A 27,698-nucleotide genomic window follows, 5' to 3' on the forward strand; every position below is an offset into this window, starting at 1 on the left:
AGTAATTTTCCTCACGCATGCCAAGTATTTTATAATAGTATCCAAATAAATATCTATTTGTTTTTTCCAAAAAAAAGAAGAAAATGTTGATAAGAATTGTGGCTATAAATTATACATTTGAACCAACCCAGTAAACCTCATAGCATGTTCAAAACATATAAAGGATCAATTAGGCCACACAATTGTTTTGATCGAATGTGGAATTAACAGTTTTGTTTGCAACACTTAAAATAATAAGATATCAAAGCTGATGAAATCAAGTGCATTCACAGCTCCATAATAAAGCACTGCCTACTTATGATGCATTTCGTGCTACAAAACATTTGCATCTCAATTTCCTCAATTTACAAATCAATTTAACAAAAGCAACAACAACAACAAAAAAAAATACCAACAGCAAACTCACCTTGCTAAAAGTGAACATGATGTTGCCATTGGTGAAGCTAAGATTCAGTGTTGTTGTTGTGTCACCGCAAACTCCACTCACTGTGACTTTTGCTGGATCGATGTTGAATATTGCAGTTTCCTTTCAAAATGGATAGAATTTTTATTTATTTATGAAAAATCCGATCTCAATAGTATAAACCTAAAACTTAGAGGATGTCAAAAACGAAGAAGAAGAAGAAGAAGAAGAAGAGGAAGAAGAAGAAAAAAGATACTACATTACAAATCAATGACAATGAGAAGAATCTAAATATAAAAAGCCAAAAAGTAACAAGCCAAAACGAAAATGATTCAGGGTGACAATCATTCCATGGCAAGTATTTACAAATAATTTTACTTTCAGTTATTGGCAATGAAATGAGACTCCACCACGAAGGTGGCAAATTCTCCCCATATATATTTTTAGTAAGGTCTATTTTATATCCAAGCCTGGTGTTGACTTAATGGTCAAGGTGGCTGGCTTGAGATCTCAGAGTCCTGAATTCAAGCCCCTGTCATGCAGTTGAATCGCACAAGGTGGGTTGACTCTCCCTGTCATCCTTCTGAGGTCAGAAAAATGAGTACCAGCTTACTGAGAAGAATGAGCCTTCGAGTATTCCGCGTTGGAATTGCGACTCGTCCAGGATTGTGCACAATAGCCTGGGAAACTGCTTCGGCAGTCATGTGCATCCAAGGATGCAAAATGAGTGGTCTCCTCTTTATATCCACTACCCTTTGGTATGGTAACAATCATAGAACCGTATTTTCACACAAATAACCTGTGGGCTATATGTTAAATTAGTTCCAAAAATTCCAACTGCAGGGCATATGGTATTTCACTTAATGGCACATGACAAACACAGCGGGCCAAGTTAATTATCATGTAGATGCAAAAAAAGGTTATTTTGCAAGTTTAATTGTAATATCTTTCATTACAGTTCTATCGCACGTTTTATCTACATCTCTATATAATAAAGCAGGAGTGTCTGTCTGTCCCCGAACTACTCTCTCAGTTTTGTGGCTAGCTCTGCCAAACTTGCTGTGGAACCTCTTGAAGTCCCAGTGGGTGTCCCAAGGTGGGTGGGAGGTTTCATAAATTTCAATACAACAATGATTTTGAGTTTCCATCCATACAAAACTGCTCTCTCTCCACATGTAAACCAAGGATTTCTCCATGCGGTTTGTGATCGTGCTGGGAGATACCTTTCACTTCCACGTCGGATATGGCACCTTAATCAAAGTGATTTACGTCGCGGTCGAGGCGACCATCCCAGATTCACGGGTTCGGCATTCAGTTTTGCCATTTACTGCATGTGCAAATATTCGCAAATTCAGAAATGTTTCAATACAATTGAGTTACTTTCATTGTTATTAGAAGCGGCCTTGGAGGGGGGGGGGGGGGGGGGGGGGAACAAACAAGTACAGATACCTTCAAAGTACATTGCCCCCATGCCAAATAAAGAAATAACATCCTCTAGTAGGCGCCCGGCAATACCACCATGCAGCGCATAGAGATGGTATTGGGAGGGGGAGGTGTACAAAAAATTGATTGATTAATTGTGAAATTAAAATAACTACATAGGAATCGTAAACTAATTAATTTCTTAATCACTTGGCTAATAGCATACGAAAACCACCAGTGTTTCATCTGAATCTAACTTTTTGAAAACGAATGAAATAATTAATTAATCAAAAATTAAATCATTAATTGATTCATTGACTAATCAATAAATAATTAATCGATTAATCAATAAATCAAAAATAGCCTTTACAGTCAAATCACTTGGTCATTGTCATGTCCAAATATCAGCTTCCAAGCTCAAAAGGTGCCTGAGATATTGCCCAGATGAGAAAGAAAATAAATTATTAATAATGAAAATAAAGAAATAATAATCCGAATAAAATGAAATAATTAATCAATTGGCTAATAGAACACAGAAACCACCACCATTTCATCCGAATCTGTAACTAAAAAAAAAAAATTAAGTCAGTCATTGAATAATTAAATAATTAATCGATTAATTAATCAATAAATCAAAAATACCCTTTACAGCCAAATCACTTGGTCATTGTCATGTCCAAATACCAGCTCCCTAGCTCAAAAGGTGCCTGAGATATTGCCCAGATGAGAAATAAAATAAAGAAATAATTAATAATTAAAATAAATAAATAATAATCATTAAAAAATGAAATAACTAATCAATTGGCTAATAGAACACGTAAACGACAACCATTTCATCAGAATCTGTAACTGAGAAAAAAAAATTTGTCATTAATTGAATAATTAAATAATTACTCGATAAATTGATTAATCAATAAATCAAAAATATCTTTTACAGCCAAATCACTGTCATTGGCATGTCCAAATATCATCTTCCTAACTCAAAAGGTGCCTGAGATCATGGCCAGAAGAGAAAGGAAATAAATAAGTACTTAATTAATCGCTAATAATTAAATAACTCATCAATTAATTGATTAATCAAGAAACAAAAAAACACAGTTTTTGACAAAGTACTTGCTCACTATTGTGCCGAAATTTCAGCTATCTAGCTCAAAGGATGGCTGAGATATCGCCCGGACAAACAAGAAAACAACCAGAGTGAAAACTGAGTACTCCCTTTCGGCGTGCGTCATTGCCGAGCCCCTTCGGTGCCTGGCAATGACGTTATACAGCGCCTGGAGAGGGCATAGGAAAGGTGCGGTGTACAATAATTAATCGATTAATTGATCAATCAATACATCAAAAATAGCCTTTACAGCCACATCACTTGGTCATTGGCATGTCCAAATATCAGCTTCCTAACTCAAAAGGTGCCCAAGATAATGGCCAGAAGAGAAAGGAAATGTACAAGTACTTAAATAATCGCTAATAATTAAATAATCAATCAATTAATTAATCCAAAAAAAAAATACCATTTGTCAAAGTACTTACTCACTATTGTGCCGAAATTTCAGCTTCCTAGCTCAAAGGATAGCTGAGATATCGCCCGGACAAACAAACAAGAAAACAAACAACCAGAGTGAAAACTGAGAACTCCCTTTCAGCGTGTGTCATTGCAGAGCCCCCTTCGGTGCCCGGCAATGATGTCATGCAGTGCCTGGAGATGGCATAGGAAAGGAGCGGTGTACAACAAACAAACAAGAAATATGTCATGCTTTGCACGGTACTTGTGAAATCCCAAAAATAAGTTGCTGGCCTATGATGACGTCAAAAAATAATTGGTGGTTGAATTCAGTGTCCAGATATGCAAATCCTCTTAAAATTAAGTCAATTGGATGAAAATAGAGGATTTTATAAATCTGGCCTATGTTGACCTTTTGGCCTATGTTGACCTCAAAAATAGTTGGGGGTTGAATTCAGTGAGCAGATGTGCAAATCCTCTTCAAATTTCAAGTTAATTGGATGAAAATTGAGGATTTTAGAAATTTGACAAAGTTAGTGACCTTTGGCCTTTGGCATATTGACCTTTTGACACCAAAACAATAGGCTTCTTGCTTATGACCAACTCTACCATTTGGTGAAATTTCATGCAGATCAGTTAAAAACTGACCTGTAGGAGAGAGACAGACATACAGACAGACATACAGACACAGACACAGACACAGACACAGACACAGACACAATAATGCACAAGAACAACCAATATACTGAAAAAATCTTCGATTTTCGCAAGTAACAAGAAACTGGAGTGAAAATAGAGTACTCCCTTTCAGCGCGCGTCATTGCCGGGCATTGCCGGCCCGGCAATGACGTCATGCAGCGCCCAGGGATGGCATAGGAAAGGAGCGGTGTACAACACCTCGACAACGTTCAAGCTACTATCGATATGCCTTAACATGGTCCCCCCCCCCCCCTCCCCCTCCCCCAAGGTGAAAAAAGGCAATAAAACATAGGAATTACTCTGGATTTTTTTTGCAATCAAGTCTTAGGCAAAAGGCTAAGCGAGTGCGAAAATAACATGAATGCATCTTGCTCGTGATACAATTAAGAGCTCTCAGGCATCACTCGTAATACCCTCTTCCTCAATCACAGGGAGCGGCTTTACACAGTAGGCTTATGTAGAGAATTAGTGTTGGCCCCTTCTTTGTAACCCCAGAGGGGGGAAGCAGAGGGGGGCAGCAGAGGAGGAGGCGGTACCAAGTAGCTACAATGTTTGTCTAAAGATCACTAGTTTTGGTCTGGATTACTTACTACCATGCTATGCATCTGCAATTGCTATAAATCATACCAAAATGTGATCCACAGATCATTGACCTTTTAATTTGAATTCACTGAAATTGAATTGAAAAATTGAAAATTGAATGAATTTAAAAGATCATTGACCTTTTAAAAGAATAAGGTTGGAATTCACCAACTCAGGTGGAAATGAGAAGCGAAATAGTATTGGGTTTTGGGCCCATGGACTATTTCAGGAATGAAGAAAAAAAATGCCAAACAGGGGTGGGGAAAAAAAATAAAAAATTTGGAGCTCAAATAACACCTTATCCCACACAGCCTTGAGAAAAAGGACATGGGAAGGGTCTTTTCAACTCTTGCTGCTTTGGGTTTCTGAGCACAAACAATATTCCCTACGAGCCTACGATTTCGTCTGAATCTCAATATTCACCTACCGGAGAGAGGGAACAGCAAGTTTAATTGGTCCGGAAGGTGTAAAATTTGTCCAAATACTGCAAAACTGTAGGTTTTTGAGAGTGGCAAGAAGGTAATTTTTGTTCTAGTGTTCAATTATACAATTAAAATGCCATAAAAAAAGGTTTAAGGCTGTAAACTAAAAACGTTTTTTTTAACATTTACCGCCATTGATGAACCATGTATCGTTGGATGCGCGGAGTATCGTTGAGAGAGAGGAAGACAAATGATGAATCGCGAAAGATGATGGGAATAGAGCCTGTGATTGATGCTGTGAAGAGGAACAGGTTGAAATGGTTTGGTCATGTGTTGAGGAAGGATGAAAGTGACTGGTTGAGAAGAGTGATGGAAATGAATGGAGAAGGAAGTAGAGGACAGGGAAGACCGAGAAAGACTTGGCTAAAGATGGTGGAAGAAGAAATGCGGGCAAGGGGGTTAACAAGGAGAGAGGCAGAAAATAGGGCAAAATGGAGAAGATCGTCATGGGGGCCGCAAGGCTAACCCCCGCTCGGGCAGGGAAAATGGCGTTAAAATGCATGTTGATGAACCATCTTCTACACCACCTTATTTAACAAGTTAAATTAGTTATTCATGCCTGTTGTTTGTCCTTTATGGCATCTTTAAAAACAGTAACTTTCATCTTTGGAATTATTATGCACCACTCCTTTCCTATGCCATCTCCAGGCGCTGCATGACGTCACTGCCGGGCATAGAAGGGGGCCCGGCAATGACGCGCACTGGAAGGGAGTACTCAGTTTTCACTCCGGTTGTTTGTTTGTTTTCTTGTTTGTCTGGGCGATATCTCAGCCATCCTTTGAGCTAGTAAGCTGAAATTTTGGCACAATAGTGAGTAAATGCTTTGGCAAAAACTTTTTTGTTTTTTGACAAATCAATTAATCGGGTTAATTATTATCGATTCATCAAAAACTTATTTATTTCCTTTCTCATCTGGGCAATATCTTTCATCTTTTGAGCTAGAACGCTGATATTTGGACACGACAATGACCAAGTGATGTGGCTATAAAGGATAGTTTGATTTATTGATTAATTATTCCATGAATCACATATTTCATTTAAAAAAAATTTTTAATACAGATTCGGATGAAATGGTGATGGTTTCGGTATTCTATAAGCCAATTGATTAATAATTTAATTATTTTACGATTATTATTATTATTTTTTCGTTATTAATCACTTATATTTACTTTGTCTGATCTGGGCAATATCTGAGACACCTTTTGAGCAAGGAAGCTGATATTCAGACACAACAGTGACCAGGTGATGTGGCTATGAAGGATATTTTTGATTTGTTGATCGATGAATCGATTATTTATTGACGAGTCAATTAATCAATTAATTATTTAATTATTCGACTAATGACTTAATTATTTTTTTTAAGTTACAGATTTGGATGAAACGGTGGTGGTTTAGGTATTCTATTAGCCAAATGATTAATTATTTCCCATTATTATTCATTTATTTTCATTATTAATCATTTATTTATTTTCTTTCTCATCTAGGCAATATCTCAGGCACCTTTTGAGCTAGAAAACCGATATTTGGACATGACAGTGACCAAGGATGTGGCTATAAAGGATATTTTTGATTTGACTGATCAATTAATCGATTAATTATTTATTGATTAGTCAATTAATTATTTCATTTTTTCAATTAATGACATATTTAATTATTTTTCAAAAAGTTATAGCTTTGGATGAAGCACTGGTGGTTTAGGTATGCTATTAGCCAATTGATTAAGAAAATATTTAATGATGATTATTTATTGATTTTAATTATGCAATTAATCAATCAAATATTGTACACCTCTCCCTCCCAATGCAGTCTCTACGAGCTACATGACGGTATGCAGCGCTGAAAGTTATTAGTTGCAAAATCGAAGATTTTTCAAATATATTGGTCGGTTGCGTGTGTCTGTGTCTCTGTGTGTCTCGGTGTGTCTCGGTGTGTGTCTCGGTGTGTGTCTCGGTGTGTGTCTCTGTGTGTCTCTGTGTGTGTCTGTGTGTCTCTGTGTGTCTCTGTGTGTGTCTGTGTGTGTCTGTGTGTGTCTGTGTGTGTCTGTGTGTGTCTGTGTGTGTCTGTGTGTGTCTGTGTGTGTCTGTGTGTGTCTGTGTGTGTCTGTGTGTGTCTGTGTCTGTCTGTGTGTCTGTCTGTGTGTCTGTCTGTGTGTCTGTCTGTGTGTCTGTCTGTGTGTCTGTCTGTGTGTCTGTCTGTGTGTCTGTCTGTGTGTCTGTCTGTGTGTCTGTCTGTGTGTCTGTCTGTGTGTCTGTCTGTGTGTCTGTCTGTGTGTCTGTCTGTGTGTCTGTCTGTCTGTGTGTCTGTCTGTCTGTGTCTGTCTGTCTGTCTGTGTCTGTCTGTCTGTGTCTGTCTGTCTGTCTGTGTCTGTCTGTCTGTGTCTGTCTGTCTGTGTCTGTCTGTCTGTGTCTGTCTGTCTGTGTCTGTCTGTCTGTGTCTGTCTGTGTCTGTCTGTCTGTGTGTCTGTGTCTGTCTGTCTGTGTCTGTCTGTCTGTCTGTGTCTGTCTGTCTGTCTGTGTCTGTCTGTCTGTCTGTGTCTGTCTGTCTGTCTGTGTCTGTCTGTCTGTCTGTCTGTCTGTGTCTGTCTGTCTGTGTCTGTGTCTGTCTGTCTGTGTCTGTCTGTCTGTCTGTCTGTCTGTCTGTCTGTGTCTGTCTGTCTGTGTCTGTCTGTCTGTCTGTGTCTGTCTGTCTGTGTCTGTCTGTCTGTGTCTGTCTGTCTGTGTCTGTCTGTCTGTGTCTGTCTGTCTGTGTCTGTCTGTCTGTGTCTGTCACCGGCCTACAGGTCACAATTTTCAACCGATCTTCACGAAACTTCACGAAATGGTTGAGTTGGTTAAAAGCAAGAAGCCTATTGTTTTTGGGGTCAAAAGGTCAACATAGGCCAAAGGTCACCAACTTTGCTAAATTTCTAAAATCCTCAATTTTCATCCGATTGACTTGAAATTTGAAGAGGACTTGCATATCTGGTCACTGAATTCAACCACCACATATTCTTGAGGTCAACATAGGCGAAGTTTCAAAAATCCTCAATTTTCATCCGATTGACTTTAAAATTGAACAGCATTTGCACATCGATTCACTAAATAGGGAAACCAATTATTTTTGAGGTCAAAAGGTCAAAGGTTAACTCAAGGTCAACCTTCCAAAATCATCATTTTTCATCTGAAAAATCGTCACTTTTCTTCCTATTGACCCGAGCTTTGATCAAGATTGTCAATTTTAATCTTGATGAAATGGACAATTTGCTGTATCAATGGAATTTTTCCCTTTCGGATTTTGCAAGTATCGTGCTCTGCATGACGTCTTCTTGTTTATTTATTTGGCATGGGGGTGGTGTACTTATAATGTATCTACTCGTTTTCAATTTTGTTTGACTGCCAGACAGGCAGACAGACTAAAAGGAATAACCATACTCTGTGCTCATGCGTGCTCAGGACGAGATTCCACACAATTTTCCAAATGCAGAGCAAAAGCACTGCTAAACTGGAGGTTCATGTTCCGATTTGTGTTCAAAACACAACATTCAATTTAAATAAAGTTATTCCTCGATCATAGACTGACATCTGTAAACAGACAAAGCAACTGATTACTTCACCTCACTTTTCACGTGGGGCAATGAGAAATTCCTACTAACAGGCATGAATACAATGTGGGATCCATTTACGAGTAATTATCATGTTCATAGTTTCATTACACATGGAATTTACCCTTTATATTTTTGTTTCACAAACCTTGGAAGGGGGGGGGGGGGGGGGGCGTGTTCACTGAGAGTAATCGGGTAGGGGTGGGTATGGGAGAAAGCACGAGGCAACAACTCGAAGCACTCTTAAAAGACTGGAGGAAGGGACATTAGACACTGGAGTCATTTCCATAGACGAGAGAATCAAATGATGAAGTACTGGAGCTAAGCATTGGGCTTAGAATTTGGGAGGATAATCAGGTGTATACAACTACATAGGAGCGTACAAATGCTGTAACCAGAGCGACAGTACACCCAAATGTTTAGAAATGTGTTTGGACAATGACAATCACATGATTATAAGCTCACTTGTGACTGCAATCTGCAGGCTTATACATTTTCCTTTTTGCAAACAACATACAAGAATAAGTCCCTGGTGTTGGGCTAGCGGCTAGGGTGCCGGCTTAGGATCCTAGGATCCTGGGTTCGAATCCCGGTCAATCGCTGAATTAACGCCAGGGGGGTTGACTCAGCCTGTCATCCTTCGGAGGTCGGCTAATTGAGTACCAGTTCACTGGTAATTCCCTGCTTGTCTTTAAAGGCGGCAAAAAGGGTTGGCGTCAGGAAGGGCATCCGGCCGTAAAACATTGCTTCAAAAAGGGGACCGAAAAACAACAACAACCACAGTTCCCGAAAAAGGCCAACCCCCGCTTGCGGGGAAAAATGGCCTCTAAAGGTGGTTTTTATACAAGAATATCTGCAAGCTTGTATTAGTTGTGTCCAACTGTAACCACGACATCAGTGTTGCATTTTTAACCCTCTCTCTCACCTCGCTCTTCCATGACCCTCGATTGTATTGCAAGTAATAACATTAATATAATTAAAAAAAACATGACCCGACATCTCACCTTTGTCTCAACGACGTATGTCAGTTTCAACTGCAATGCCATATTTGCTTTGAGGCACGTGTCACCCGTGCCCGTAGCATTTAAGGCATAGTCTCCAGTTTCAGGTTCTTCCGAAGTTGCGAGAGCAAATACTAAAATACAAAAACAAGTAATAATGATGAAAATAATCCAAATTGAATGAAATCGCAGAAAAAAAATATTGTTGGTGTTTCGGATCAAAAACCTCAACCTCAAGATTCCTTCATTGTATATTTACCCAAATCAGCTTCAAGAACTGCAATTATCGCATGATAAAGCAACTAATAACCAGAACGGCACACTTCAATGTCACGACGTCGAACGATATGCCTCCTCCCACATTATTACATCATTATAATACTTGTACCAGGTTTGATTTAAATCCCTTCAGCTGTTCTCAAGTATCACATTTTTACATGACATGACCTCTGACGCTGAAATCTAATCAGTTCATCTTTTCATCATGATATATACTTGTACCAAGATTGGTCAAAATCCAATCACTGGTTCACAAGTTACCGCAGTAACAGAATTTTTAAAAAATCTAACAGGACCTCTGACCTTTGACCTGTTGACCCCAATAATGCAAGCCATTTATCTTTTCATCATTATACATACTTGAGAAACAAGTTTGACTTGGTTCCCTTCAGCCGTTAAATTATGGCGGTAACAAAATAATGTGTGCAGTGTCTGTGTTGTGTTGTCTTGTCACTGAACTACTTTCTCAAACTTTTGTGAAATCGTACCAAACTTCTGGTATGCACAAATCTCTCCCGTCGGTATATCCTAAGGGTTTTTGTTTTGAAAAAATTTCCAATTTTATTTTTTTGGGGAATTTTTTCGGGATTTTTTTTTTTTTCAACTTCAATTGTTTATAAAATGTGATATCACGTATATTACAAATACAATTGAGCAAAATAATTGTTTGAATTAAGATTGGTTTAAACCATGATATAACAGCAACTCAGGTACAGTTATTTATCTATATATCTACACATCTGGGCAGTGTCTGTGTTGTCACTTAACGACTCCCTCAAACTTTTGTTTCCGTAGTTGTGAAGTGTTTTTAATAATGTTGTGGTGGTTTTGAATCACGTGGTGGTGAGGTATTTTGAATTATGTGGTGGTGAGGTGTTTTTGAATGACGTGGTGGTGAGGTGTTTTGAATTACGTGGTGGTGAGGTTTTGAATTACGTGGTGGTGAGGTGTTTTGAATTACGTGGTGGTGAGGTGTTTTGAATTACGTGGTGGTGAGGTGTTTTGAATTACGTGGTGGTGAGGTGTAATCATCCCAAACTTCCTGTCTGCACCTAACCCCTCCCCTATGTTTGTGCTGAGGGGTTCTTTCTTGAAAAAGAAAAAACATCCAACCTAAATCTTCAATCTAAATTGCCTATAAAAATGTCATATCACAAACACAACAAATACATTTGTGCAAAATAATTGTTCGTATTGCAATTGGTGTAAATCATGACAACACAGCAACTCAGGTACAGTCATTATCTTCGGCTAAAATAAGCCCGCTCCTCAGTAATGAGGCTTGGTGAAACGAGCGCAGCTAGCCGAGCCAAGCTAGTATGTATGTATGTATGTATGTATGTATGTATGTATGTATGTATGTATGTGTGTGTGTGTGTGTGTGTGTGTGTGTGTGTGTGTGTGTGTGTGTGTGTGTGTGTGTGTGTGTGTGTGTGTGTGTGTGTGTGTGTGTGTGTATATATATATATATATATATGTCTGTATGGAACTATATATATATATATATATATATATATATATATATATATGACACTATATATATATATAGTTACGGTCCGCGGTTAAGGATGTTATGTTTGCCGAGCAGAGGCACCGCGACCTAACAGTTTCTCCGATTCACCCAAACGTTGGCCGTATCGCACCACAGCTATTCAATATGGAAAACTCTAAAGCGACCGAATGTAAAGAGGAAGAAGAAGACGTACAGAAGAGTAACGGGATTTATTATTTACACACACGAGCAAAAGGAGCAGTCACGGTTATGTACAGGGAACATGGAAAAAGCAGGTGACACAGTGAAAATTACTAGCTTATACAAACTTAATTAAATACCCAGGACAGAACAAACAGAAACGGACTCACACGGGGAATTGCAGAGTGGATTGGCTGGAAGGAGGTGTGTGGCTGGAGGGGGAGGATGGCACGGAGCTGGCTGGAGCTTGATCCCGCACGGGATGTCGGGCTGGACCTCGACAGCCGCTGATGCCACCGATCCTGTCGTGTGCGCGGGATCACGGGTCGGAGCTGCTTGGTGGAGCCGACGCGCTGGTGGGGGGTCTGGCGTGATGGGTTCTCTCCTCTCTCTTTCTTGGTCCAACCACTCTTTCTCCACCGACAACTCAACGCCACCAACGCAACCGCTCAACGCAACCACTGACCACCACTGACGACCAACTCTGACCAAAACCACACAACTCAGCTCTTGTCATGGACCTCTCTTTTGTCATGGACCTCTCTTGTCATGGACCTCTCTTGTCATGGACCTCTCTACGCAGCTCCTCATCACTCTTGCGCCAGCGCTTTTATAACGCCTCCGGCGATTAAGCCGCCGGCCTTCAGGACACGCCCATCGGTGTGCTCACCTCGGCCCTGGGTGGTCGCGCGACCCTCTGGCTCCGCCCTTGATGACGACGGGCGGGCACGCCTTTCTTCCCCGACCCAAGCACATGTTCAATGGCGGCTTTGGAGGGTATGTAATTGGCAAATTGAGGCTTGGCCATGACGAAAGGGGAAATGGAGGTTTTGGGAATGGGAATGAAGGGAATCTATCTTTTTCACTTAGTGCAATGGAGTGTCATTTTAATGGAAGACAAAGCCTTAATCTAATACACAGAATAAGGAAATAAACTACTGAACAGGGATATTATAGTGTCCTTCAATGTATGCTTTATGGAATTAACTACCGGGACGCCCTTTTGACCTTTATACACACTGGAGCAAGGAGGGCTCATCATAAAGCAATAATCTATCTATAATTCCAGCAATCTCTGTGTGTATGTTTGTATGTTTGTATGTTTGTATGTTTGTATGTTTGTATGTATGTTTGTCTGTGACCGCTGTTTCTCGACAACTACCGGTCCGATATACTTGAAACTTGCCAGGTATATTGCTGGGGACCCGAGGATGTGCCTTTTCAAGGTTTGAAATTAATCGGACAAGCAGTTACCGAGCTATGTCCAAAAAACGATTCAACCAATCAGAGAGCAGCGAGCTATCACGTGTGCCGAACGTGGCGAACAGACTCTGCCTCGGACGGCACATTTGAGAGCGTATTCATTTATTTCACGTTTGCAAACTATGTTGGCGCTATGTTGGCGTTAAACTATGTTTTAAAACTAATAAAAACTAATTTGCGATTCATCGTAACTGCGATATACGACCTTCCGGAGCTCCCGTGAGAGCGTGCGCCATTACGGATAGTAATTCAATTAAAAACATAAAAACATTGTCCCAATTCAGTCAGAGCGAAGGGCGTTGTTTTAAGCGAAGAGCGTTTTATTTTTCCCCTTAAATTCAGTCGCCGGACGGTGAAAGCTTTTTTTTGGGGGCAGCTACTGGCAGCGACGTACGGCCAATCACAGGACACGTTGTTGTGTCGACGTGCCGTGTTGTTTTCCCTCGCGGTTTGGAATGTTTTTCCTTTTCATTTCTTTTCTCTTCCTTACGGAAGTACGGGCATTTCCTTAAATTTGCGATTCTTTCGCTTTCCTGCGCGTTTGGGCACGCTATGGCGATTTCTTTACCAAACTCCGAAGCCGTTCGCTTTGGACCAAACCATTTCATGTAAATAGAGGGGGGGGATTGTCACCGTACTCGCAAGCCGTTCGCTTTGGACCAAACCATTTCATGTAAATAGAGGGGGGGGATATAATTTTAGATATAGATATAGTACGGGCATGCCCTAGTAATAATAAAGCACACAATAAAAAAAAATACAATTCTCATTTCCACAACAATATATATATATATATATATATATATATATATATATATATATATATATATATATATATATATATATATATATATATATAGTTACGGACCGCGGATAAGATGTTGGTTTTGCCGAGCGGAGGCCCCGCAGCCCTAACAGTTACCCCGACTAACCCGATTCCCGAACGTTGGCCGGATCGCGCCACAGATATTCAATAGGGAAAAGACTAAGGCGACACGGATGTGAAGAAGAAGAAGACAAAAAGGTTGGAAATACGAATATAATTTATTTACTATTTACAGGCTCAAAAAAACCAAGGAGAAGGAAAGATAAGAAAATAATATACAGAAGATATTAGAGACACAGTGAAAATCGCTAGCTTACCTATAGTCTTAATTAACCCAAGGACAGAACAAACAAAACAAACTCACGTACACAAGAAGATGGAAAGGCAGGAGGTGGATGGCTGGAGGGAAAGGAAGGTCCAAGGATGCTGCAGCACGATCGGCACGTTTGGCAGCCGCCGTTCCTTTGCGGCCCCGCTCAAAACTGCCGTCCAGGCCCCAAGCTGCGGTTACTGAAGCTGCTGTTGCTGCGTGGACGTCGCGTGCTTTCTCCAGGACTCGTCTGACTCAACCACACAACTGAACAACGTGCTTGCTTCTTGCCCAACTCTCTTGATTGGTCCAACTTTGGCGAGCAAGGCGACGAATAGCAGGCTTTGTGCTTCCCTGGATGATCTTTTACTCAGTACCTTGCGCGCGCGCTTTTATAGCGCCTCCGGCGATCAAGCCGCCGGCCTTCAGGACACGCCCCTCGGTGTGCTCACCTCGGCCCTGGTTGGTCGCGCGACCCTCTGGCTCCACCCTTGATGACGACGGGCGGGCACGCCCTTCTTCCCCGACCCGAGCACATGTTCAATGGTGGTTTTGGAGGGGATGTAATTGGCAATCGAGGCTTGGCAATGATGAAAGGGGAAAGTGAAAGGAATCTACTCTATTTCACTTGGTGCAATGGAGTGTCATCTTAATGGAAGACAAGGCCTTACCCTAATACACATAATAAAGATATAACTATTGAACAGGGGTATTCTATGATTGGCTAACGTGTATGCTTTATGGACTAATTATGGGACGCCCTTTGACCTTTATACATAACTGGAGTAAGGAGGGTCCAGACTAAAGCAATATTAATAAAACACACAATTAAAAAAAATACAATCCTCATATCCACAACAATATATATATATATATATATATATATATACAGTGGTACCTCGGCTTACGAGTTTAATCCGTTCCGTGACGGAGCTCGTAAGCCAAGTAACGTAAGCCAACCGTGATTAACACCACAGAGTACGGATGACCGATTTGCGAGACTTTAACTCCCGAGGCGAACACTCAATGGCGGACTCACGTTCAACACCAACGCGCGAAATGGCGGGACGCAGCGAAGGCTCCGCAGCCTTATCTATTAAAATGAAACACCCAGGAAACTGCGTTCAAATATGTACAGAAAATAATATAAGGATTTATTATTAAAAGTAAAGCCAGTGAAAAAGCACGCGCCGGTAATACTAATAACTAAATCGGGACGTCCCCACACGACTGATATCAGACACAAACGAGGGAGATTAATACGAAAATAACAAGTCACGTCGTGTACAGTGTACGCGGATTCGGGCTTATCTGTCTTTGTCGTCCTTGTGGCTGCCGTCCAACACCGCTCCTTTCGGCCCGATCGCACACCTCGCTCCAAGTTCCACGGCCCTCTGCCTCCGCCTCCAAGCGCCACCAGGCCTCGTCGGTCCAACGCAGGGCTGCACGAAGCAACCAAAAACCAAGTGCCAACTGCCAACTGCTGAGTGCCGAGTGCCAACTGCCAACTGCAACGAGCTGTGGTCACGAACTGTAGAAAATGGCACGAACCGTCAACTGCCACGAGCTCTCACTTCTCTCAACTGCCACTCCGGTACCGAACTGGGACGCTCTACTCAACTGTTCAACGAACTGGGACGACTCGAGATCAGATCGCAACTCAACTCAACTGTTCAACGAACTGGGACGACTCGAGATCAGATCGCAACTCAACTCAACTGGCGAACTCAGAGAGACTCAACTGGCGAACTCAACTCAACTGGCGAACTCAACTGGCGAACATGGCGTCCGACCGTCGCATATATCTCTCCCCGATGACGTCACATTCGCGCACTCCTCAGCCAATCATATGGTCCCAGCTCGCCGGTCACGCCCTCTACGGCATGCGACTCCTAACATCTCCCCCGTTACGCGACCCTGCGGTCCTGGCATAACACGTGCCGGCCCGGTTTGTAGGCCTTGGGAGGTGTACACGGTGGCGGCCAATTGTGGCGGTGTTTTTGGCCTGGTTTTCTGTCAATTTAATACGAAGTCCTTGTCAGGGAAAGGGGATTATTTAATGTTGCGCTAAGGACCTAACTAATGTTTATGTGGTTTGCAGTGCCATAAAGGACAAAGGTTTGATTACTAGGTGATACTCACAGGGGCGTTACCTTTAACCCCTCACTATTTAACACTCGAATCTCCAGGTAGATCCACACTCATACATCTTACCCCGACAACCGCCTAAACATCAAGAACTTATTACATGTAGAGTCCCTGTCACGACAGCCGAATACCTACCTATTCAGATCTACCTAGCTCTAGATGTTGCATTACCAAATTCATAACACAGCCCCCCCCCTGGAACCGTAGCTCCTGCAAGGTTCACCGCAGGGCTACCATTCCAGCCTTAACACTTACTGTCACACACTTAATTAACCTACGAAATAAATCAGGAAGGGCTGTGGGAAGTGAGTCGGACTACCTACCTACACTTCCTTAACATGCTGAACCCCTTAACCATCATGCAAGTATGTACATCTTCTTCGTTGTTCCTGTGGAGGGAGGAAACAACAACACACAACACTAACTTAACCACAAAACTTAACCATCTTTCCAAAACTCAAAACTCTAACCTTTGTACATACCCCGGTCTACAGACCGCGTCCCCCGGTGGATGCCACAAGACTCAACCTTACCTGCGGGGCCATCCCCAATGCATCCCCCCTAAATTTCCACGGGCCCTGTCCAGATGTTACAGGTGAGTGACACGGCTCGGTGGATTTCGCCCACATTCATGCTACACAGACCCCTTAACCACTCATTCTCATTCCATAGGTCATCAAGGCATTGCAAAAATCAACAAAGCACTTATTCCCAATACACCCCCCTGCAGGACCATGGCATTGATGTCATTCACGTGTGTGTGCATTCCTCAACTAGGCAGCGGGGAGGTACCGCACAAAAGATGGTGGGGGCGCATCAGGCTGTGGTGCCCGCAGTCCCAAAAACAAGTCAACCGACTTACAAATTCATTGCCCCCCCCCCCCCTTTACCTCTTGGCCCCGTGACAGCCCAACAGCCCCTTTCCGCCGTTACCTCGCCGGTGAGGGTCTCCACACACACCAGGCTCCTTTGCCTCCTGCTTTCACGCAGCAACACGGGTCACCGGGGGACTTCCTCACCCCGCGGCGCCCAACCAGACCCTCCACCGACGAGCTCCAATTTCCAGTTACCACCGGCTGCCAGGGGTAATTGCCGCAGAGGGGGGCCCGCAGGCATCGCTCCTCAGAGCTTGCTCTGTACCTGCGGACACACACACCTTCCCCACCCACAAGACCCCAAAACACACTTCCTCCCCTGCTGCCATTCAATTCTCCACACAACTCAGCACAATTCAGTACAATTCATAGATGTTGTAAAAGGTGTTACAAGGCTTGCCATGGCCTGCTACATGTGAAATTCCCCCAGTTCACATTTAAACCATCACATCTTCCCAAAAGCACATTTCCACAAGCACAATTATCACCCCTCATTATCTCCAATAATCATCACACACTCTCCAGGTTCCACTCTCACGACCACATCAAAACACGTAACCACAATACAAAAACATACGCCACCCACAAGACACTGTGGCTCCCATTCCATCCCCTCACCGGCCATGTCATCACTCACACCCGCCTCCCAACTCCAATTTACATGTCCCCAATTTCCAAAGCAAATCCTGAAGCCTGGGACAGTACTCCTCAAAGCACTCACCTTAAGTGCAGGTAGTTGCAGGTTGGTCAGGTTCAAAGTGCAATCCACCCATACAATTCCCAAAATTTCACATTGGGCCTACCAAATCTTTCCAAATTTCTCTTTTGTCCCCACTACACTGGCAGGTATGTGGATCCGCATCCAACGGTGATCATCACTACACAACTACCTGTGGCCACGACAGCTCTGCACCTCTACCGTGCAAGGGTCACCGGGACAAGGTGAGCAGTCAAAACGCCAACATGGCCCATGAGTGTCCATAAGGGCGCGACCCACCATCCATCCTTCGGCCCCCCTGCGAGGAACACAGCTGCAGCAGCCCCAGCTGGCCAATGTGGTGAGCACTTGCTGCCACAACACACACTACCGCACACACAACCTCGGCCCTGGGGGGCACGGTCGCAGTGCGTGGCATCCCTACAGCCACGTCCCCTGCACCTCCCCATCATCCCCCAGTCCGACTACAAAACTGCAGCCCCCCCCCAGTGCTCACCCACACTTGACCACACCAAGGTCCAGTCAACAGCCATGCTCCACCAGGAGACCCACCCAGAAGACATGGTCCACACACCTCGGACACGCACAGCACCACGTTGACCCTCAGGCTACACAACTACATCCCCATCATCCCGCGTCCCAAATATCAGCACAGTTGCCCCCGCAACCAGTTGAAAGCTGTATCTTGCTACCCTATTAATTTAATCACAGCCTCCAACACTTTGGTCTACACACCTGGATCAATAATGGCGTCACTATACAGTGTCCACCATGGCATTTCACAATCCACCCTTAAATTTCCATCTAACCCACAGATTACCCATGCCAACCATTTGTCACATTTCACTAACCTCACCAAAGAAGGATGCTTTGCCATACACATGCCAGCCGAGCATGGCCCATATGCTCGGCGCGTTACACATCTCCCGATTCACATCCCCATGGCTCTCTTCCCAACCCGAGAGTCCATAAATCACAACGGAGCATCTGTGGAAGGTCACTCACACCATCACGTTCCACCGATGCCCCAATGGTTGTCCGGCAGGCTATCTCCATCCCTGTCCATTCGGTTTGACCCGCGTCCATAGACCAACCACCATGCCAGGTCACCACATGCTGGTTGTCCCAGAGTCTCGGGGAGAGGGTGTCAGGTCGCATGCCCGGGTGATCACTACATCAGGCCCAAGCTGGCCATCTGCGGTGCCACCACCAAAGCGCGACCCACAACACCTCCCCCCAGTGGTCCTCAATATTTGCCATCCCAGGCTTGAGAAACCACCTCGGACCTCCCTGGAGGTCTTAACCCCCACCAGGGTCCGGTGACCCTGCCGGCCCGAGCCACCAGCTCGGACGGCGCCCCGACGGACAAGGGACGCCACACTCCACCAGACCCCCCGTGGGACCCAGGTCGTACCTCGACACCCAAGGCTGGACCCCACGTCCAAATCTCGCCATCACAGCCCCCCAGCTGGCCGGCATACCCAAATTATGAAAGGGGCAACTTTTGCCCGAGGCCATCACCCATGACCTCTCCATGTCCAAATCCCGCAGCCCGGGGACCAATCCCCACCATGGCTGCTCCAAATCAATTTCCCATTGTAATTTTATTTTAAATTTTATTTTACAAATTTTCATTCCCACTGCCAAACCGCAGCTGCAGGGAACAACCTCTACCACCGGTTGTTCTGCCCCTCCCTGCAGTTGATCCAAATTCCCTACAGGGACCAAATCTCCAGAAGCTCTATCTCCCGATCCTCCAAGATCCAAATCCAGCCCGGAGCCAACACACTCCCCCAACTGGTTGTCCAATTTTGGAGCCTCGGTTTCCAAATAGCAGTGTACAGTGAGCGTCCCCTCGGTCATTCCAACCACCTCCTTGGACCAACTCACCTCTTCCCCCTGACTCCTTTGGGCCTGAACAAGCTCTACCTCCATGGGACTGTCACAGGTCTCCAGCCGCTGGATCAAATCATCCTCATTACAAATCATTCCTGGCCCCGCCAGGCTTTGATCAATATCCCCAATAAATACCTGGTCCGGCTCCATTGCACGGACCCCCAAAAACTCTACCCCCTCTTGCTCCGCACCACCGCCCTGGTGCTGCACAATTCCAAATTCATCCCCCGGTTGGGGTGTTGTGACATCCACACGGTCCCGATAAACAACCAGGCCAGAATGTGGGAAACATTCCCCATTACAACTCTCACATTCCAAATTTCCTTCCCCGCTCACCTGTGGACTCTCCACGTTTACCTGCAGGCATTCCCCCTCTACCTGTACACATTCCTCATCCACCTGTGGACATTCCCCATCCACCTCTGCACCTGCAGTCTCCCTATTTACTTCAATTGCCATTCCCTGTGCAATTCCCAATTTATTTGCCAGCCCATTCATTTTAATACTCAATCGATCACTCATTCCCTTCATTCCTTCCCTCCATTCCTTCCCCTGTGACTTCATTTGTTCATTCAATTCCCGACTGGCTCGCTCACTCTGTGCGTTCATGTCTCCCCGAATTTCTGCAAGGTTTCGCTCACCCTGAGCATCAATTAATTCCTTTAAAAATTTCATTAAAGCCTGGTCGTCTCTCGGGGCCGTCCCAGCGGCGGGGAAAGTTCCAACGCTATCCTCCTTATCCCCCATTTCCGGCTCACTCCCGACGCTGACGGAGGCCTCGCTGCGTACTTCCATCTCGTCAATTTCCGACATCCGCTTTCCGGAAGATTGTTTCCCGCGCGCGTATTTATTTTAATAATTCCAGTAACACAATTTAAATTTGACGAAGACGCGATATCGCGCTCCGTATGCCCAATTGATTATTAAATTTCTCCGCCTCGCCTATCCAAATTTTGCGTTCGAACGTCGGACGCAATGTACGCCCGACCGTGTCGATGTCTCGCCGCGGACAAAAAATTTGTCCGACGGATTCGAATCCCACTCCTGACACCACTTGTCGCGTAACCGTGATTAACACCACAGAGTACGGATGACCGATTTGCGAGACTTTAACTCCCGAGGCGAACACTCAATGGCGGACTCACGTTCAACACCAACGCGCGAAATGGCGGGACGCAGCGAAGGCTCCGCAGCCTTATCTATTAAAATGAAACACCCAGGAAACTGCGTTCAAATATGTACAGAAAATAATATAAGGATTTATTATTAAAAGTAAAGCCAGTGAAAAAGCACGCGCCGGTAATACTAATAACTAAATCGGGACGTCCCCACACGACTGATATCAGACACAAACGAGGGAGATTAATACGAAAATAACAAGTCACGTCGTGTACAGTGTACGCGGATTCGGGCTTATCTGTCTTTGTCGTCCTTGTGGCTGCCGTCCAACACCGCTCCTTTCGGCCCGATCGCACACCTCGCTCCAAGTTCCACGGCCCTCTGCCTCCGCCTCCAAGCGCCACCAGGCCTCGTCGGTCCAACGCAGGGCTGCACGAAGCAACCAAAAACCAAGTGCCAACTGCCAACTGCTGAGTGCCGAGTGCCAACTGCCAACTGCAACGAGCTGTGGTCACGAACTGTAGAAAATGGCACGAACCGTCAACTGCCACGAGCTCTCACTTCTCTCAACTGCCACTCCGGTACCGAACTGGGACGCTCTACTCAACTGTTCAACGAACTGGGACGACTCGAGATCAGATCGCAACTCAACTCAACTGTTCAACGAACTGGGACGACTCGAGATCAGATCGCAACTCAACTCAACTGGCGAACTCAGAGAGACTCAACTGGCGAACTCAACTCAACTGGCGAACTCAACTGGCGAACATGGCGTCCGACCGTCGCATATATCTCTCCCCGATGACGTCACATTCGCGCACTCCTCAGCCAATCATATGGTCCCAGCTCGCCGGTCACGCCCTCTACGGCATGCGACTCCTAACATCTCCCCCGTTACGCGACCCTGCGGTCCTGGCATAACACGTGCCGGCCCGGTTTGTAGGCCTTGGGAGGTGTACACGGTGGCGGCCAATTGTGGCGGTGTTTTTGGCCTGGTTTTCTGTCAATTTAATACGAAGTCCTTGTCAGGGAAAGGGGATTATTTAATGTTGCGCTAAGGACCTAACTAATGTTTATGTGGTTTGCAGTGCCATAAAGGACAAAGGTTTGATTACTAGGTGATACTCACAGGGGCGTTACCTTTAACCCCTCACTATTTAACACTCGAATCTCCAGGTAGATCCACACTCATACATCTTACCCCGACAACCGCCTAAACATCAAGAACTTATTACATGTAGAGTCCCTGTCACGACAGCCGAATACCTACCTATTCAGATCTACCTAGCTCTAGATGTTGCATTACCAAATTCATAACAATATATATATATATATACAGTGGTACCTCGGCTTACGAGTTTAATCCGTTCCGTGACGGAGCTCGTAAGCCAAATCGCTCGTAAGTCAAAGCAAATTTTCCCATTCAAATGCATTGAAATGCTATTAATCCGTTCCAGCCTCAAAAAAAAAACACCAATTTTTTTTGTTAGGTGCTTTTAAATAACAAAAATGTACTTTATAAATAACAAATAATGTATAAACAAGCACGACCTCGTATATACTGTACATAATACAAGAGAATGTAAAGAAATAAACTGGTTTTATTAAGCAGAGGAGAAGAGCATGCCAGGTGAGGTGTGCGTGTTGTCGACTTGGCGAGGCAGTACGATCGTACTCCTTCTACGATATGTACGATTTTGAAGCAGAAGGAGTCCATAAAGGCTATAACGCCAGCCAAGGGCGTTACGATTATTTCAAAGCTCCGGACCTCTATCCATGAAGATATGGAGAAGTTGTTGTTTGTGTGGTTGAAGGAGAAGCAGCTCGCAGGAGATACCGTGACCGAGAGCATCATGTGTTTGAAAAGATTGAAACTCGGATATCGAGCACGGACCACGAGGTGTTTTTTCTTTTTTCTTAATCTCGGTTTCAGTGAACTTTTGCTCTGTGCTCACGTGTACTGTACCTGTACCTGTAATGGTACGTCAGAGGATGGCACCTGTTGTCATCATATTAAGTGCAAGATGTTCTGCATCGTAAGTTGGTACACCGTGGTCTTTCGGCGGTGTTTAAGCCGGCCGTCTTGGCTTCTGTCACCATTGGCATTGAGTCTTTCGATGTAGGTAGGTCGTTGTGTGCCGGTGCCTTGGCCGAATTCCTTCATTGCTGCATTGTTAGCTCACCTGGTTTTTTATACCACATCTTTGGTTATCGGACCAGCGAATGACGTCATCTCCAAAGTATGGCTTATTCTCACTTGTCTTGGACGATCTTCTACTTCTAGCCTTCCACCGTGCATTTGGTGTCCACTGTACTTACTGTACAGTGCCTGGTAAAATTGATGTAATGGGTTTTTGACCGTCAACGCCATGAACCGTCATGAACCGTCAACGCCATGAACCGCTAACACTCAAAAGCCCATTTATCGCGCCTTATAAAGCAAAACGCAAACCGAAAGCCATGCCTCTCAAGCGAGGCGTGCTTCCGTGGTCACGTGATCCACAGGTGTAGCTCATTATACCCGCACGCGCGACACGCTTTGGCGGTCACGTGACCAGCCACTCTGGAGGCGGGGATCCCCGCCGATGACGTCACCGGCTGGAGCAAGGAGATTCCTCGCTCATGTATTTCGACGATTGCGTGTTTTATATCCAAGCAGAGATGCTTTCACGGCAAGATAACCACGTGACCGGAACCGGAAGCCACAACCGGAAAATTCAAAAAAATAAATTTTTTGAGCTCGTACATCGGATCTCGGCTCGTATCCCAAAGCAACAAACCGCCCGAGCGACGGCTCGTATCCCGAAAAACTCGTACGTTGGGGCACTCGTAAGCCGAGGTACCACTGTATATATATATATATATATATATATATATATATAAATAAAGGAGGAGTGTCTGTGTGTGTGTGTGTGTGTGTGTGTGTGTGTGTGTGTGTGTGTGTGTGTTTGTGTGTGTGTGTGTGTGTGTCTGTCTGTCTGTCTGTCTGTCTGGATGTCCGCTTATAACCCAAGAACTACACATCGGAGAAAAGTTTTAGACACAGATTCGGAATCAGCATAAAATCCCGGTGGTTATCGGCTACTTTTTATTTTAATATCAATGGTTTAAAAAACCGGGCCAGCTGCAATTCCACTTGAGGCCACAGCCAGAGCAATTTCCGACTTTTGACGAACCTTGGCCAGGACGATATTAACGAGGAATGTTTTTCCTGTCCCGCCAGGAGCATCGAGGAAGAATATCTTGCCAGCATCATCATCAACACTCTTCAGGATAGAATTAAAGGCTTGCTGTTGGTCCTCAACCATTCTTGGGACATTCTGCTCTACAAATGTGGTCAGCTCTTCCATGTTGTAGTTTGTGGCGGTGCTATTGCCCCTTTCCGATCCCATGACGCATTGCGGTTCTGATTCGCGATAAGGTCCATGCGCTATCACCGACACTTTTTCATACCTTTTAATCAGATTTAACTTATCTTCCATCGTAACCACATTATGCTTGGAAACACCAGCATTATCCTTCTTCGGACCCATGGCTAACACAGACACAGTAAAGGAATACTGTACGTCACCTCTGTTTTGAATGAGAACCAGCAGTTGCACATACGTGCACTTTTAAATATTTTTTTTAGCTTCTTTTATTGTTAATTTATGTACTGTTTTATTTATTTTAAATATATTTTTAAGGGAAAAAAATTTTTTCACGTCCGTAGGAGTGACGTAAAGTCGCACATAATGACGTTCGCTGCCCAGTCATGAAAGAAATTATGATTCTCTTGACAAAGTGACAGATGAAGATCAGGCAGTAAACTTCCCAACCGAGTTTCTCAACAGTCGTCAGCCTCAAGGACTCCCAACACACAGGTTGATTCTCAAGGTGGGAGCACCAATCATGCTTCTAAGGAATCTTGATCCACCAAAGCTGTGTAATGGAACACGATTGACAATCCAGCAAATGATGCCGCATGTCCTAGAGGCAACCATCCTCTCAGGACAATACAGAGGAGAGAAAGTATTCATTCCAAGGATACCACTTATTCCACCTGACCTTCCATTCTCCTTCAAGAGGATTCAGTTCCCCATCAGGCTATGTTTTGCTATGTCCATCAACAAGGCGCAGGGGCAATCAATGAAGGTTGTAGGCCTGAACTTCACAGAACAAGTGTTTGCCCATGGCCAGCTGTGCATGGGCTGCTCGAGGGTTGGAAAACCAAGCAATCTTTATGTCTTGGCACCAAGTAAGAAAACCAGAAATGTTGTATACCCAGAGGTTTTGAGAAATTGAAAATTGAAAAAACATCATGTAGGAGATGTACTGTGATATTGCTCTAAAATATACATGTTCTTTTCATCATATATTTGTCTTATTCTTATTCAACCCGGGCAAAGCCGGGTACCTCAGCTCGTATATTATGTGTGTGTGGGTCTGTGTATATAGTGCATTCAGAAAGTATTAAGACCCCTTCACTTTTTTCACATTTTGTTATATTGCAGCCTTATGCTGAAATCGTTTAAATTCATTTTTTCCCCTGATCAATCTACACTCAATACCCCATAATGACAGAGAAAACAGGATTTTAGAAAGTTTTGCAAATTAAAAAAAACAAAAAAAAAAACTGAACCATCACATTTACATTAGTATTCAGACCCTTTGTTATGACACTTGAAATTTAGCTCAGGTGCCTCCCAATTCTCTTGATCATCTTTGAGATGTTTCTACACCTTGATAGTCCAGTCATTAAACAACAATTATAAATTACTGCATGTTAAACAAAATTTGAACAAAAGGTTTCTCGATGGGTTTCACCTCTGATACCTCTACGTAAAAAAAAAAAAAAAGTTTACTAAAATATGACATGGGGAACTACCTGAAAATAGGCCAAATTCAAGATGGCCACCATCAAAATTAACCAAAGTGGAAAAATGTCATAAATATGGAATTGATCAAGATATAAACATGTATGATTAGTCTATTTATATCAGCCTGAAAAGATAAAGGCATTGGAATGTATTGTTTATATGTGCTGATTGATATGATAACATGGAGATTGTAGAATGTTGAAAAAGAAATAAAAAGTTTAATCAAATACAAAATGTTTGCCTAATAATGGCTAAAATAATTTATTAATTATAAATTAATATATAAAATTATATAGTAAATATTAAATTATTTATAATTTTATTAATATTAATCATGCAACATCTGTTTACTTATTTTCAGGTGACTGATCTCAACTGATTGCATCAACTGTAGACAAGAAAGAGATGGCTACCTGTGTGCTGTGCCTGGAGGCAATTAACCTGGACAAGCCTCAGGATTATGCAAAGTTGACAGAAAAAGGCTGTATTGGTATTACTAATGCCAATAGACTGCGCAAATTAGATGTTCCAGACATCATATACACTGAAAACTGCTGCCTTGTTGTACACAAAGTGTCGAAGGTCTGATCTGATCTGTCTGATCAACACATCAACCAGTCTGATCTGGCTACTATCTATGCCTGCCTGTGGTGAAGTGCACAAGGCTATGCAGGAGGTAACAGGCATCTCAAGTCCAGGGGCGATGCACAAAGATCTCACACAGGCAAAACTCAAGCGTGATGCAAAAGATCTACAGTCCATCATTGATTATCTTGGAGAGAAAGCCATTCTCACAGAATTCTAAAGAACTCCGGAGCCTGTCATCAGGAGTGATAGCACAAGAAGGGTCAGTAGACGTTGACTCTGCTGAGACTGTTGGTGCTGCTATCCTGGTATCTATGGAGGGACTGTCAGTTTCAAAACACAAATTCACAAAAAAAACAACAGGTTAATAACCTAGCTTCCTCCATGTATGTATCTGTTGATGGTGAGAAGATCCAGATCGATCCTAAGCAACTGTATCAGCGCCTCCTTGTTGCAGGCGTTGGCACTATTGATATACAGACACTGTTCCAGTATGAGCTGTGCTCCTATCCCTAATCCTTGTTCGACACAAAACTTTTTATGCGACTTGCAGTTAAGGCTGATCGACTGAATGGGTTAGTCAAGAAGGTACCAGCATGTGTTATAAAGGAGTTGCCCATCCATGTTACCTATGTCATCGATGGAGGCACCATGTTACAGCGCCTGCCCTGGGCCAAGTCCACATCATATGCCAATCTCTGCCAACTATATATTGCGTTTGTGCGCAACCACTATAACAATGCTCACATTGTGTTTAATGGCTATTGCAATGGCCTTTCTACCAAAGATGACACTCATCAGAGGAGAACTGGTAGTGAGATGGGAGTGGATGTGGACTTCACTCCAGATGTTCCACATGATGTTCCACAGATGTTCCACATATGTTCCACAGATGTTCCACTCCACATGTTTTAGAGTTCCATTGACATTACAATTTTGTCATCAACATTGAATATATAGATGTCAGGGGTTTGAATATGCTAATTGATAGAGATTTCTAACCACTTTCTAATGCCGTTAGTTATGTACATGTAGATATACTAATTTTGAATTTTTCGTCAAATCTTGGTGGCCATTTTGCATTTTATGTGACCTTGAACTTGAAAATTACATTCCATAACATGTATATGTATATGCTGATATGAATAGACTCATCATACATGTTTTTATCTTGGCTGGTTCCATATTTGAAATTTTTTCCACTTTGGTTAATTTTTATGGCGACAATCTTGGATTTGGCCTATTTTCAGGTAGTTCCCCATGTCATATTTTGGTAAACCTTTTTTTTGTTTAAAGTAGAGGTATCAAAGAGGTGAAACCCATCGAGAAACCTTTTGTACAAATTTTGTTGAACATCAACTATTTAATGACCGGACTATGATTGGAGTCCACCTGTGGTAAATTCAATTGATTGGACATGATTTGGAAAGGCACACACCTGTCTATATAAGGTCTCA

General features: G+C 43.5%; 1 protein-coding gene across 1 annotated transcript in view; it reads right to left on the minus strand.

Annotated features, from left to right (window-relative positions):
• Window positions 1-27,698, minus strand: part of LAMP1 (lysosomal associated membrane protein 1) — a 104,569-nt gene that overhangs the window by 60,409 nt on the left and 16,462 nt on the right. The window contains exons 2-3 of the mRNA XM_078783237.1: window positions 9,674-9,804; window positions 407-526 (exon numbers count right to left, since the gene is read on the minus strand). Coding sequence (XP_078639363.1) covers window positions 407-526; window positions 9,674-9,804 — 251 coding nt within the window. The remainder of the gene's footprint in view (window positions 1-406; window positions 527-9,673; window positions 9,805-27,698) is intronic.

Source organism: Myxine glutinosa, chromosome 8 (genome assembly GCF_964187855.1).
Source record: "Myxine glutinosa chromosome 8, kmMyxGlut1.1, whole genome shotgun sequence".
In the NCBI taxonomy this organism is placed as follows: Eukaryota; Metazoa; Chordata; class Myxini; order Myxiniformes; family Myxinidae; genus Myxine; species Myxine glutinosa.